We start from the raw sequence: 15,002 nt of genomic DNA on the forward strand, positions 1-15,002 counted from the left end.
TTCCATAAATTTTGATATTTTGTGCCTCCACTTTCATTCAGTTCAAAATATTTTCTAATTTCCCTTGTGATTTTTTGACCCATACATTATTTAGAAGTGTGTTGTTTAGTTTCTTAGTATTTGGGGATTTTCTAGAGATTTTCTGTTATGGATTCCTAATTTAATTCCAATGCTGTCAGAGAACATACTTTGTATGACTTCAGTCCTTTTAAATTTATGAGATTACTTTATGGCCTGGCATAGGAATATCCTGATTGTTTCATGTGTGCTTAGAAAGTATGTGTATTCTGCTTTTGTTTGGTGTATTCTATAAATGTCAGTAGGTCAAATTGGTAGATAGTATTTTTCATACCTTTGATACTCTTACTGTTTTTCTGTCTAGTTCCATCAAATACTGAGCGGAGTAGTGAAATCTCCAACTATAATTGTTAAATTCCCCTTGCAGTTTAGTCAGATTTTGCTTCATGTATTTTGGAATTCACTTGTTATGTGTATATACATTTATGATTGTTATATATTCCTAATATATTGACTCTTTTATCACTATGATCTGTCTCTATGTGTCTCCAGTAATATTTCTTGTCTTAAAAATAATTTTGTCTTGCACAGCAAAGGAAAGCATCAACAAAATGAAAAGGCAACTTACTGAATGGGACAAAATATTTGCAAATATATCTGATAAGGGGTCAATATCCCAAATATATAAAAACTCTTATAACTCTATAACAAACAAACAAACAGAAAAACCCCCAAAAATCTGATCAAAAAATGGACAGAAGATCTGAAGAGACATTTTTCCAAAGAAGACATACAGGTGGCCAGCAGGTACATGAAAAAATGCTTAACATCACTAATCATTAGGGAAATGCAAATCAAAACCACAATGAGATATCACCTCATATCTGTTAGAATGGCTATAATAAAAAAAAAAACAAGAAATAACACTGTTGGTGAGGGTGTGGAGAAAAGGGAACCTCTGCACTTTGGTGGGAATGTAAATGGGTGCAACCACTGTGGAAAACTGTATGGAGGTTTTATGAGGAAACTCCATCCTCAAGTAGCTCTTTTCCTTATAGGACAGCTTCTGTTGCTACAGTTTTCTTATGTGTAATTGAATAGTATGTCTTTTGGTTATTCCTATAATGTTTGGCTTTCTGGATTTATACAGAATAAGTCTCTTATGTATGAAAGCAGGTCTTCTTTAGTTTTTTCTTTGCCAAGGTCAACACTCTCAGTTTTTTTTCAGCTATTTGAAAAATAAAATTATTTCCTCTCTTGGTGCTTTTCTTTGGATGCACTCCAAATGATTAGTATACTGCTGAGACTATTACAGCTGGAAGTGAATAATACCACAAGTAGCATATTAATAACAATAATAATACCTACCCTTTATAGAGCTCTTATTATGTTGCATGCATAGTGCTAAGTCTTCTACATCTCTACAATAACAGTAGATGAAGAAATTGAGGCTTACAGAGGTGCTTTTGTCTGTCACTTTTGCAACTAACAAGTGACCTTTATGCCAGAATTTGAGCCTAGGTTTGTTTAACTCCAACTCTTCACTATGCTGCCCTTGGCTGGCATAGAATGCAGTGTGGCCATGTTACCTCCTATATTCTGGATATTCTAGTTCTATTAATTTAGTCTGATTGCACTAATCCTGATTACAGTAATATCGTATTTGGTAGCATGTCACTGACTTGTATTAAGCTTATATTCAACTAAAACCTACAGATCTTAATAAGATCTTAAATATTCAAACTTCTGTCTGATTTGGTCTTCCCATCTGTGTAATTAACTTTCAGTATAAATGCAGTACTTTGTGTTCATGTCTTCACCCTACATTTTGGAGATTTCACTCTTAGTTTCTAGGGTCCCAAGATAATTTTGAATTTTGAGTCTACTATCTATGATATTAACTCTTTTCCTGGACCTGTGGCCTTGTACATCGTTGATAAGTGTCCTTGCTTTGTGCTTATCTAGTCTTTAATACAATTTCAAACAGATTAGGGTTGAATAAAGAGTCTATAGGGAGTTTGACCAAGATGGTGGAAGACCCTGAGCTCACCTCCTCTCATGGACACACCAAAATCACAACTATTTACAGAGCAACTGTTGATGAGAAAGACCAGAATCTAACTGAAAAGATCTTCTGCAACTAAAGATATAAAGAAAGAACCACAATAAGATGGGCAGGAGGGGTGGAGTTGTGGTATGGTCAAGACCCATACCCCTGGGTGAGTGACCTATAAAGGGGAGGATAAATAAAATAGCAGAGGTTCTTCTGAAGGAACCATGGGTCTGAGCCCTTGCCTGAGGGTCCTGTACTGGGAAGATGAACCCCCAGAATGTTTGGCTTTGAAGGCCCGCAGGGCTTACTTTCAGGAGAACGAGAGGGCTGTGGGAGATAGAAACCCCACTCTTAAAGGGCACACACAATATCCCACACCTTCCAGGACCTAGGGCAGAAACAGTAATTTGAAAGGAGCCTAGGTCAGACCCGCCTCCTCATCTTGGAGAGCCTCTTGGAGAGGCAGGAGGCAACTGGAGCTCACCCTGGGGACATAGACACTGGCAGAAGCCATTTTGGGGAGCTTGTTATACCATGTGGACACTGGTGCTGGCAAATGCCAATTTGGAATTCTCCCTCTAGCTTATTAGCACTGGGACCTGGCCCCACTCGCAGCCTATTGGTACCAGTACTGGAATGCCTCAGGCCAAGCAACTAGCCGAGCAGGGACACAGCCCCACCCACCAGCAAGCAGGCTGCCTTAAGATCCCCTAAGCCCACAGCCACCCTGGGAGAAGGCCATGTCCACCAGAGGGCTGAGAACTGGGCCTGACACACCCCTGTTGCAGGCATTAACCTTGGGACACCCAGGGCCCTGCAGCCAGAGACCCCGGGACCAAGCTCTGTCCATCAGTGGGCCAACAGCAGCCCCAGGGCCACTGCAGCCCTGCAGCCTGTGTGGCAAGACCCAGCCCACCCACCAGCAGGCTGGAATAAGCTTTGGGACACTCTGGACCCTGCAACCAGCCCCACCCACCAATGGGCCAATACCAACTCCAGGACCTCCAGGGCCCTGCTTCCAGGTATCTTGGACATGGCTCCATCTACCAGTGAGCCAACATTAGCCCCAAAACTCCCAGGGCCTTGGCCCCACCCATCAGTGGGCTGACACCAGCTATAGGACACCTGGGCCCTTCAGCCAGCGACCCCAGAACTCAGCTCTGCCTGTCAGTCGGCTGGCTTTAGCCCCAGGACCCAGCTTCACCCACCGATGGGTGAGCACCAGCTCCAGGATCCCCTGGGCCCCAACTCCACCCATCAGCAGGTGGAGACGAGTCTCAGGACCACCATAGCCTTGCAGCCTGCTGTACCAGGACCCAGCCTACCCACCAGGCAGCCAACCCCAGCTCTGAGACACCTGAGGCCCCTCAGCCAGCTGTCCTGGGATCTGGCCCCACTCACAAGCAGGCCACAAGCTTTGGGACACCCTGGACTTAGCCAGCTGCATCAGGAGCTGGCTGCCTGCCAGTGGGCCAGCACCAATTCCAGGGCCCTGCAGCCAGAGATCCTAGGAGTCGGCTCTGCCCATCAGTAAGCCAGCAGTCACCTCTGGACCCCCTGGGCCCTGACCCCATCAACTAGCAGGCTGATACCAGCCCTGGGATCCTCTGGGCCCCAGCCCCACCAACTAGCAGGCCAACAGCAGCTCTGAGATACCTTAGACTCCTCAGCCAGCCACTTCATTATCCAGCTCCACTCATCAGCAGGCCAACACCAGCTTTGGGACACCCTAGAACCTGCAGCCAGTTGTGTCAGGAACCAGCCCCACCCACTGGCAGGACACACTAGATCCAGGAACCCAGGTCTCACAGCTACCAACTCCAGAACCTGGCTCTGCCCACCAGTGAACCAGCACTAACCCCAGGACCCCCCAGGGTTCCACAGACAGCCATCTTGTGACCCAGCTCCTCAACCAGCAGCTAGCAACCTCCACATAAGGCAGGGCCTGGCAACCAACTGAACTGTGGATAGCCATGCCTACAAGACTGCCCACAGCAGTCAGCCCTCCACAACAGAAGGACCCATGCGGCCCACATAGGGGACATGCCTAGAGCATACGGTTCTGGTGACCAGAGGGGAGTATGCTGCTGGGATGCATAGGATGTCTCCTACAAAAGGCCACTTCTCCAAGGCTGGGAAATGTAACCAACCTACCAGATATATAGAAATAAAAACAAATTAGGCAAGATGAGGCAACAGGAACAAGTTCCAAATGAAAGAACAAAATAAGACTTCAGAAGAAGAAATAAGTAAAGTGGAGATAGGCAATCTACCCAATAAAGAGTTCAAGGTAATGATTATAAAGATGGTCAAAGAACTCGGGAGAAGAATGGATCAATAGTATGAGAAGTTTGAAGTTTTAAACAAAGAGTTAGAAAATATAAAGACGAACCAAACAGAGATGAAGAATACGATAACTGAGGTAAAAAATACACTAGAAGGGATCAACAGTAGTTTAAATGATACAGAGGAACAGATTAGTGAGTTGGAAGACAGGGTAGTGGAAACTATTGAAGCTGAACAGAAAAGAAAAAAAAAGAAAGAAATGAAGACAGTGTAAGAGACCTCTGAGACAACATCAAGTGTATTAACGTTCGCATTGTAGGGTCCCAGAAGGAGAAGAGAGAGAGAAAAGGGCAGAGAACACATTTGAAAACTTAACAGCTGAAAACTTCCCTAACCTGGGAATGGAAACAGACATCCAGGTCCAGGAAGCACAGAGAGACCCAAACAGGATCAACCCAAAAGGACAACCCCAAGTCACATTGTAATTAGAATGGCAAAAATTAAAGATAAATAAAGACTATTAAAAGCAGAAAGGGAAAAGCAACAAGTTACATACAAGGGAACTCCCATAAGGCTGTCAGCTGAATTTTCAGCAGAAACTCTGTAGGCCAGAAGGGCATGGCATGATATATTTAAAATTATGAAAGGGAAAAACCTGCAACCAAGAATACTCTATCTGTCAAGGGTTTCATTCAGATTTGGAGAGATCAAAAGTTTTACAGACAAGCAGAAGCTAAAAGGGTTCAGCACCACAAAGTCAACTTTACAAAACTGTTAAAAAGGACTTTTTTAGTGAAAAAGAAAAGGTCATAACTAGAAACATGAAAATTATGAAAAGAAAAAGTTCACTGGTAAAGGCAAATATATAGTAAGTGTAGTAAGTCAATGACATACAAAGCAAGTGGGAAGATTAAAAGACAAAAATAGTAAAATCATCTATATCCACTATAAGTAGTTAAGGGAAAAACACAAACATGTGGAAGGTAAACAGTATGCTACTAGACAAGCAATGTATCACTGAAGTAATCAAAGAAGAAATAAAAAAAATACCTGGAGACAAGTGAAAATGAAAACACAATGATTCAAAATTAATGGGATATAGCAAAAGCAGTTCTAAGAGGGAAGTTTATAGTGATTCAAGCTTTACCTCAGGAAAGAAGAAAAATCTCAAAGAAACAAACTAACCTTACACCTAAAGGAACAAGAGAAAGAAGAACAAACAAGACCCAAATTTAGTTGAAGGAGAGAAATCATAAAGATCAGAGCAGAAATAAATGAAATATAGACCAACAAAAAATAGAGAAGCTCAATGGAACTAAGAGCTGGTTCTTTGAAAAGCTAAACAAAATTGATGAACTTTCAGCTAGACTCATCAAGAAAAAAAGAGAGAGGGCCCAAATCAGTAAAACCAGAAATGAAAAAGAAGTTTACAATTGACACCACAGAAATAGAGAGGATCATAAGAGATTGCTATGAACAATTATACACTGATAAAATGGGCAACCTAGAAGAAATGGACAAATTTCTAGAAATGTACAATCTCCCAACTGAATCAGGAAGAAATAGAAAATACGAAACAGACCAATTACCAGTAATGAAATTGAATTGTAATAAAAAGTTCAAGACCAGTTGGCTTCATAGGTGGATTCTACCAAACATTTAAATAAGAGTTAAAACCCATCCTTCTGAAACTATTCCAAAAAATTGCAGAGAGAGGAACACTTCCAAACTTATACTATAAGGCCAGCATCACCCTGATACCAAAACTGGACAAAGATACCACAAAAAAGAAAATTACAATAGTTAACTGTATGAACATAGATGCAAAAGTCCTCAACAAAATATTAGCTAACTGAATCCAACATTATATTAAAGGATCATACACCATAATCAAGTGGGATTTATCCCAGGGATGCAAGGATTTTTCAGTACTTGCAAATCAATCAATGTGATACATTACATTAACAAATTGAAGAATAAAAGCCATATGGTCATCTGAATAGATGCACAAAATGCTTTGATAAAGTTCAACATCCATTTATGATAAAAAATCTCTAGAAAGTGAGCATAGAGGGAGCATACCTCAACACAGTAAAGGCCATTTATGACAAACTCATAGCTAACAGCATGTTCAATGGTGAAAAGCTGAACACATTTCCTCTAAGATGAGGAACAAGGCAGGATGTTTACTCTCACCACTTTTTTTTTTTAATTCATGTTTATTGAGGTATAATTACATATAAGGAAATTCACCCATTTTATGTGTACAATTCAATGAGTTCTGACAGACCTATATGGTCATGTAACTACCACCACATAAAAATATGGCACATTCCATCACCTCCTGCAAACTTCCCTCATATCCCTTTGTGTTCAGTAATCTCCATTTCTCTTGCAATCACTGATCTGATTCCTGCACAATAGGTTTGCCTTTTCCAGAATGTCACTGTGATGGTTAATTCTATATATTGACTTGTATGGGCCAGAAGCGTGCCTAGATACTCTCACCACTTCTATTCAACATAGTTTTGGAAGTCCTAGCCACAGCAGTCAGAGAAGGAAGAGAAATAAAAGGAATCCAAATTGGAAAAGAAGAAGTAAAACTGTCACTGTTTGCAGATGACATGATACTGTACATAGAAAATCCTAAAGACACCACCAGAAAACTACTAGAGCTCATCAATGAATTTGGTAAAGTTGCAGGATACAAAATTAATATACAGATATCTTTGCATTTCTATATAACAATGAACTATCAGGAACAGAAACTAAGGAAGCAATCCCATTTACAATCACATCAAAAAGAATAAAATACCTAGGAAGAAACCTACCTAAGACCTGTACTCAGAAAACTATAAGACACTGGTGTAAGAAATTGAAGATAACACAAACAGATGAAAAGATAATTACGTGTTCATGGATTGGAAGAATCATTATTGTTAAAATGACCATACTACCCCAGGCAATCTATATATTCAATGCAATCCCTATCAAAATATCAATGGCATTTTTTTTCACAGAACTAGAACACAATTTTAAAATTTGTGTGGAAACAGAAAAGACCCTGAACAGCTAAAGCAATGTTGAGAAAGATGAACAGATCCAGAGGTATTATGCCCTGACTTCAGACTGTACTACAAAGCTACAGTAATCAAAACAGAATGGTACCTACACAAAAACAGATGCACAGATCAATGGAACAGAATAGAGAGCCCAGAAATAAACCCACACATTTATGGTCAATTAATCTATGACAAAAAAAGCAAGAATATACAATGGGGAAAAGCACTCTCTTCAATAAGTGGTGCTGGGAAAACTGGACAGCTACATGCAAAAGAATCAAACTGGACTACTTTCTCACACCATATACAAAAATAAATTCAAAATGGATTAAAGACCTAAATGTAAGATTGAAAACCATAAAACTCCTAGAAGAAAACATAGGCAGAACACTCTTTGATATTAATCATGGCAATATTTTTTGGATCTACTAAGATAAAGGGAAACAAAAGCAAAACTAAACAAATGGACTTAGAAAGCTTTTGCACAGCAGAGGAAACCAGTGCGAAAATGAAAAGACAATCTACTGAATGGGAAAAAAATATTTATAAATCATATGACCGACGGGGTCAGTCACATGTGAGATTATATATGTGTGTGTGTGTGTGTGTGTGTGTGTGTGTGTGTGTGGGTATCACATCACATCTTTATCCATTCATCTGTTGATAGAACAGTGGAATATTACTCAGCCATAAAAAGATGAAATCTTGCCATTTGCAACAACATGGATGGACCTGGAGGGTATTATGCTTAGTGAAATAAGTCAGAGAAAGACAAATACTATATGTTATCACTTATATATAGAATAATCTAATAAACGAAAGAATGAATATAACAAAACAAAAAGACACAGATATAGAGAACAAATTAGTGGTTACCAGTAGGTAGAGGGAAGGCGGGGAGGGGCAAAATAGGGATAGGAGATTAAGAGTTACAAACTACCATATATAAAATAAATAAGCCACAAGGATATATTGTACAGTACAGGGAATATAGCCAATATTTTATAATAACTTTAAATGGAGTATAATCTATAAAAATATTGAATCATGATTTTGTAGACCTGAAATTAATATAGTATTGTAAATCAACTATACCTCAATTAAAAAAGATTCTATATTGCAAATCTATGTTTTCCCCAAACATTGTTGAAATGTACTTTTTAAGTCTAGGACGTTTGTTAGGCCATGCCCATTGTTTTCTTTCCTTACTATTCTTAATATTAGGTAATTTGTTCACTTTATTTCAAGGTTCTGGCTTAAATGACGTTGAGGATATCAGTTGTAATTATGCTTCTTCTACCTTCTGCGCAATACATTTGTTACATAGGAAATAGAGAGTTTAGTAGATATTCTACCCTTTGAATTAGACTTCTATTAGAAGATATCAGGATAATTGAAACCTCTTTTTCCTCTTTGTAGTATATTTTGGTACAAGTTTTGTAATGTTTTTTGGGAAAGTATCATCCGTATTTCTTTTCTGGATAGATCAGCTGTGGCATGCTACTGTATAGTATAAAAAGGTTTTCTATTTCCTCAGTTTTACTGTTTACCATACTTTACTATTAAGTTCTTGAGTTTCTATATAGGAGTAACTTCTGGAAATATCAGTGGATTTGGCTTTGAAAATTTCTGGATTTGGGGACTGACCATGATACGTGAACTTGAGCAAGTCACTTACGCTTTGTGGACCTCAGTTTTTCCATATATAAATTAGGGATAATAATATTACTCATTATCATTTAGGATTACAAAACAGATTAGGATTTCAAAAATAGATGACTGACTATTAATGGTTTATACAAATAGTGCCTTTATGTTACATAACAAGAAACAAAAGATAAGCAGTCTAGCACAAGTATGGTAGCTCAATAATGACGTTAGGGGACTTAAGCTCTTCCCATCTTCCTGTTCACCACCCTTAGTGTGTAAGACCTTTGCCCTCTTGCTTCTTGATTCATTGCCACAAAATGGCTACTATAACTTTGTTTGTGTTTTAGGCATAAAGAATAGGAAGGACTAAAGGGCTGAAGGAAAAAAAACTGGTCTTAGTGAAGTTCTGTCTTTTAATTTGGCCAGGGAAGTCCTACTAGGGATGTGTGCCTGCAGCTCATTGGCCGGAAGCATGTTACATGGCCACTCTTTGCTTCAAGGAAAGCTGGAGAATTGTATATTTTAGCTCTTCAGTCTCTGTAGTAGAGGAAGGCAAAGGAGAAGGGATTGTGTTTAGGATTTGGCTCAGCTAGTCAACAATGTCTGCTTTCATCGATGGTTGGAAGGATTCAATGATACACTATATTTAAAAAATTTTACGGAGTGTAATTTAAATAGATGTATACTGTATTCATTATTCCTCTTACCTTCTATTGATGATCTTATAAACTAGAGTGTATTCTTAAATTTATTCTAATTTTGTATTCAAGGCTCAGAAAATCTATGAGATTATTACTTACTTGATTGTTAAATGAGTGCACCTTATTGCCTACATCCTAGAAATTGGTATAAATATGTTTAGGCATAAATATTGCATTATTTCCAACCAGCTCCTCTATTTTTATCTAAGAGTGAGTGAGGACCATTCTTACATCTGGCTAATCTTTGTCAACCACACATCCTAATGCTCAGAAGGTAGAAGTTGTCATGGGTTTGTTTTTATATCTGATCTTCTCTTTTAGGGCTCTTTTGATGTGTTTGAAAATCTTTTGCACAGAATGATGATCAACCCTTCATGTCACATGCCCTATTTTCTCTTAGGTGTCATTGATATTGCTTAAAGAGCCAAATCTTTCCTATTGGTACCATTGACATGGGCGTTAGTTTTTCTTTTCCAAAGCCGTTGGTGTCAGTAGTGGCAGAGCAGTTTTTTTATTTTTAGCACTTTTTTTCCCTAAAATCCTTTAGTTTGTTATGTAAAACTTGAAAGTTTCTAGAGTTGTCATTCTGATTGCTGCTGATAATATCATTTGTCCCTATGATAATCAGCTGAGTTATCTTTTAATTTGTAAAAATAAACAAATTACTTCAGGACATAAAAGGTCCCTGCTTTTTGGGCAGCATTCTAGATGAATGTTTGTTTTTGAGAAGGGCTGTTTTCTGGAGAATACATATGCTTTGAGTGAAAATCATACTGAAGTGTGAAAGGCAGCCTATCACGAATAGGAAAATAATTGGGAAAGAGGCAGTTCTCCAAAGTGACTCTAGCCCTACTCTTGCTTTCTTCAGTGACCCACAAAATACTTTTATATACTTTATATATTTAAAGGGCAATTAATGAGTCTGAGTATACTCAGAGGTACATGAAAAATAGCAGTAGAAGTCCTAAGCAGTCATACCACAGAATGGCAGCTTTCATTTGAGCTGAATGGGCTGGCTGGGGGATAAATTTGAAAACAGGCCAAGTATCCTGAATACACATGCTGGTGCTATCACCCAGTCCTACAGCCTGAAGTAGAGGGAATGACCTTCATAGTCACTAGTATTCAGGCAAAGTCGTATTATTTTTCCCCATGGTAAAAGATGTTAAGAAAAGGGACCAGGAGGCACATAAGTCCTGGATGTGAGCTGAGAAGGGGAATGGAGGAGTGAGAATCTTAAATGAGGTCAGAGAAAGCTAAGAAACAGAAATCTCCAGAGAATTTGGAAATGACCAGAGAAACTTGTAGGATGCATCATGAAGCAGGAGACCCTTCAGGTTTATTATTTCTGAATCTCTTCACTTTGATGAAAATGCTGGTAGTTTATAAATTCTGTCATATTGGGTGCAACAGGACTTTGATGTATATATGGCTTTTGTTTTGTTTTGTTTTTTGCTGCCTGTCTTCTTTCTTTCTTTTTTTAGACATTGTTCGAAGTGATGTTGCCTTGGATAAACAGAAAGGCTGCAAGATTGCCCAGCACCCTGATGTTATGCTGGAGCTCCAACGGGAGAAAGCAGCTCAGATGCACCTGGTTCTTCTAAAGGAGCAATTCTCCAATACTTACAGTAATCTCGTATTAACAGGTAAGGTAATTGGCGTCGGCTGGAATCTTAGAGCACTGTAGATTGATGGTCTCTATCAGTTAGCAACTTGATGCTTGGGAGACACTAAAGTGGGATTCAGATGAGCTGCATCTGTCTGTCTTTTCCCACTTATCCCTTTTAAAATTGTGATGATTCTTATATTCATATAAAATATTTATTACATTTTGCAGATGTATTTTGGCTTGAGGTTATGGGCGGTTCAGCATGTGTGTTCTCAAAAGAGAGAACCAATGAAAACCTAACGAAGCCTTGTAAAAATATGACTTTTTAGATGTGTGCCAGTAGATTTGAGAAAATTACTAAATTTGGTGTCTAAGAAGCAGCTATTTTCCTCTTTCTGTGTATGCCCTTTCTGTGAACCCAGTGAATATAAAGACGAAATGTAAAAGAGATAATGATCCACAGGCAGAGCTGAGAATGTTCTATTCTTGGTGGAGTTTGAAAATATCTAGGGAATTTGCTTTTCTTTTTAAGAACAAAGAGGCTGTGAGACTGAGCCATACTCCTTTACATCCTTGGTTCTAGGAGGGAAGTGAATATATGTGAGAGCTCAAAGGAGAAACAACTTTTTGCAGGGCTGCTGCAGACTTTGCTGGTAAAGAGCATGTGAGTTGCATGCCTTTGTCAAGCTTTGGAAAAAAATTCTAATAGCACACTCTAATGTGAGAATCATGTAGGACTTGGATGAACTAAGAAGAGCAGTCTGAGTTACCTCCATTTTCTTAAGGGAATGCAAGGCAGATCTGCATTATATTGATTCAAATAAATTTTAATAAACCAAAGTGTGTGTTTTCCCTTGTGTATGAATATTAAAAAAATAAAAAGATGGAATGCCTGACAGGCTGTGAACATCTCACACTTATTTTTGTAAACTCCAAGTTAGGAAAATTTAAAAATTTTTTACAGGCTTCCTGGCATTTCACCAGGTTGCTTCCAGCAACCAGGTTGTTTTGCTTTTGAAAAAGCACAAGTCTCTTCTGACTCTATATCTGTACCTGGTGGAAAACTCAGCAGCATGAGATGAAAGCCAGGTTTAAATGTGGCTTTGGAGAGCAGAGAAGAGGATTATAGATTTCATAAGTATAGGCCCTATATTTTGTTCTTTGATAGGTCATTAAGGAAGGAAAACTTAAAAGTGATTTATGGCTAATAAATCCTAAATTGGTTAGTGAAACTGTGTTTAAGTTTAGATGATTGGGAAGAACATATTTTTCTCCAAATTTCTTCAGTCTACCTCAAATGTACAAATAGTACATGTATATAGTATTTTCCAATTCAGTTATTGGAAATGCAGTATTTTAAGCTATCCTTATTCTAATATTTTTAGGCATACATTAGAGATGTCAGACCCTGTGTTCTTTAATGTGGCATAGAAAGAGCTTAGGGTAATTCTGATCCTAAACTGTGCATCCAGAGTGTGGCTTGAAGGCATATTATCTTTGAAAACACAAGTGCTCTATTGAGTTCAATGGAATTTTTTTCTAATTCTCAGTAACATAATCCCTTTGGATGTTTATTCTCAGTTCAAACTGTTGGAGTCAACATTGTCAACTCTTACCCTGACAAGTTGCTTACTTTCTACTAAACAAACTTACCCTAGAGAAGAGCCTCTTTCCTGCTCTCACTTCTCCCAAGCTGCTTCAAAGAGCCCTCAGGCATTTTCCACATTTTTCACCCAAATGCCTGTTGCAGAGGTGGTACCTTGCTGCAGACAGAGCATTTGGTGTGCCCTGGGTTGTTTACGTGAAAGTTCAAAAGGTTTTGGTGCCAGGTGTTGAGAAGAGATGGAGTCATTTCATTTTAGCACCAATGGTAAAACTATTTTAATATCCTTTAACTAAGTCTTTGATTTTACACAGTGTAGTTTTCTAATTGTTATGAAGTTTAATCCTTGATTTCTTGTATAAATTTTGAGAACATGGTCTCCAGACAGCTAAACATAATATTTAAACATAACTAAACTAACTTCTGTAAATATTTCCCTTTTCGGTGATGAATGTATATTGGTAAGGAGGGTGAGGTTGAAGGGGCAGAGACCTCTCAAATGAAGTGACTTTCTTTACCAACATGTTCAGAACACCTACCCTAGGATTTCTGCTTGGTGATGTTTTACTTATTTTGTATAACTCTGGCATAATGTTTGAAATGTCTGCCATGAAAGTATGTGGGAACAGGATGAGGAAACTGGGCCTCCAAAATCTCAGAAAGAGATCACTTTTTAATGTCTCTGCTCTCCCCTCAACCCCTCTCCCCAATTATTTACAGAATTTCATGTATATATGTGTAGCAGTGTATCATGATTGTTCCCTGTTAGTGGTCAGTTAGTGGTATAGTCTTTATTTTTAAATTGGACAACTAAGTTAACAGTAGAGGAAAAAAATTAATAAAGTGATTGAAATGTCAGTATAGTAAGAAATTAATAAAGTGATGGAAATGGCAGCTGCTTAAAAGCTTATTAAAAATGATGGCTCTTGCCCTTCACCTCACAAGCAAGCCCTCATTCTTAGGTGTTCCATCTTTAGCTGATCTGACTGTCAGCATTGAGGTGAGAGGTATGCCTTCATATTCTGCATTCTAGCTTGTGATCTCTCTTAAACAGCCATCCTTCAGATGAGGGCAAATGATATTCTAGCTTTGAGGATCTTCTGAATATTTAATAAAAGGAAAACAACTCTACAGTTCTAGTGACAACCCAGTTAATGGAAACAAGTGGTCCTCATTATACAATATTTTTTAAAAAATGGATTGTATTTTTGCATGATATTAAACATGTCTTAATATCTTCATGTGAATGATTTACATGGTATTGGAAATAATGTTAGCCTCACCTAATCTGGAAGGTTTTTGAAGTAAACTCTAAGGTTATGTGAAGGTGATGGAGGAATTCCAGGAGAACATCAGTGATAGAACTGTTTTAAATATGCTGCAGTTTTTCACACTGAATCACCAACACATGCATGTAATCTTGTCCTGTAGCTTCTTGAATCTGAGAGTATTAAATGTCACTGTGCATGTTACTCAAGGGATGATAAATGAAAGGGAGAGTTTGGTAGGTGACTTTAAGAAAGAACAGTGATCATGTCTTCTGTATCTTTGTGCTCTCATGATTCTTAATGTGATAATGCTCTATAAGTTTGTTGAAAATGTTCTGCTGTGTACACATTGTAAGTTCACTCAAAGACTACTTTTTAAGGGTTAATTTGGACATCTATTAAATAACTGTTTATAGGTATGAATTTAGTTATTTGTCTCCCCTCCCCTGGCGAACACCCCTCTTTTGAGGTATAAATTGAACTTTTGTGGCAGATGCCTATACTAAATCAAATGAAAAACAGAAAATAAAAAGTTAAAAGCCAGCCTTAAGGGGCAATACACTTTCTAGGATTTTCTTTAGAACATAAACTCCCAGAAGGCAAGGAATATTATATTTGTGTTGCATTCTTCATAGTAAGTAGAACATAGTGTATGATCCTGTAATGAAGTCAACTTTTAAAAAATTTGTGTTGTGAAGTCATCTAGTCAACTCTTGTTTCCAGGTAGCCTGAACCGTATAGCCATTATAAAT

At 38.3% G+C, this 15,002-nt stretch overlaps 1 protein-coding gene across 3 annotated transcripts in view; it reads left to right on the plus strand.

The window, feature by feature from the left end:
* HPSE2 (heparanase 2 (inactive)) overlaps nt 1–15,002 on the plus strand; it is a 614,901-nt gene that overhangs the window by 41,964 nt on the left and 557,935 nt on the right. For all 3 annotated transcript variants that reach the window (XM_059899970.1, XM_059899972.1, XM_059899971.1), the window contains exon 3: nt 11,255–11,416. In XM_059899970.1, the coding sequence (XP_059755953.1) occupies nt 11,255–11,416 (162 nt within the window). The remainder of the gene's footprint in view (nt 1–11,254; nt 11,417–15,002) is intronic.

This window comes from Balaenoptera ricei, chromosome 16, assembly GCF_028023285.1.
Source record: "Balaenoptera ricei isolate mBalRic1 chromosome 16, mBalRic1.hap2, whole genome shotgun sequence".
Lineage (NCBI taxonomy): Eukaryota > Metazoa > Chordata > Mammalia > Artiodactyla > Balaenopteridae > Balaenoptera > Balaenoptera ricei.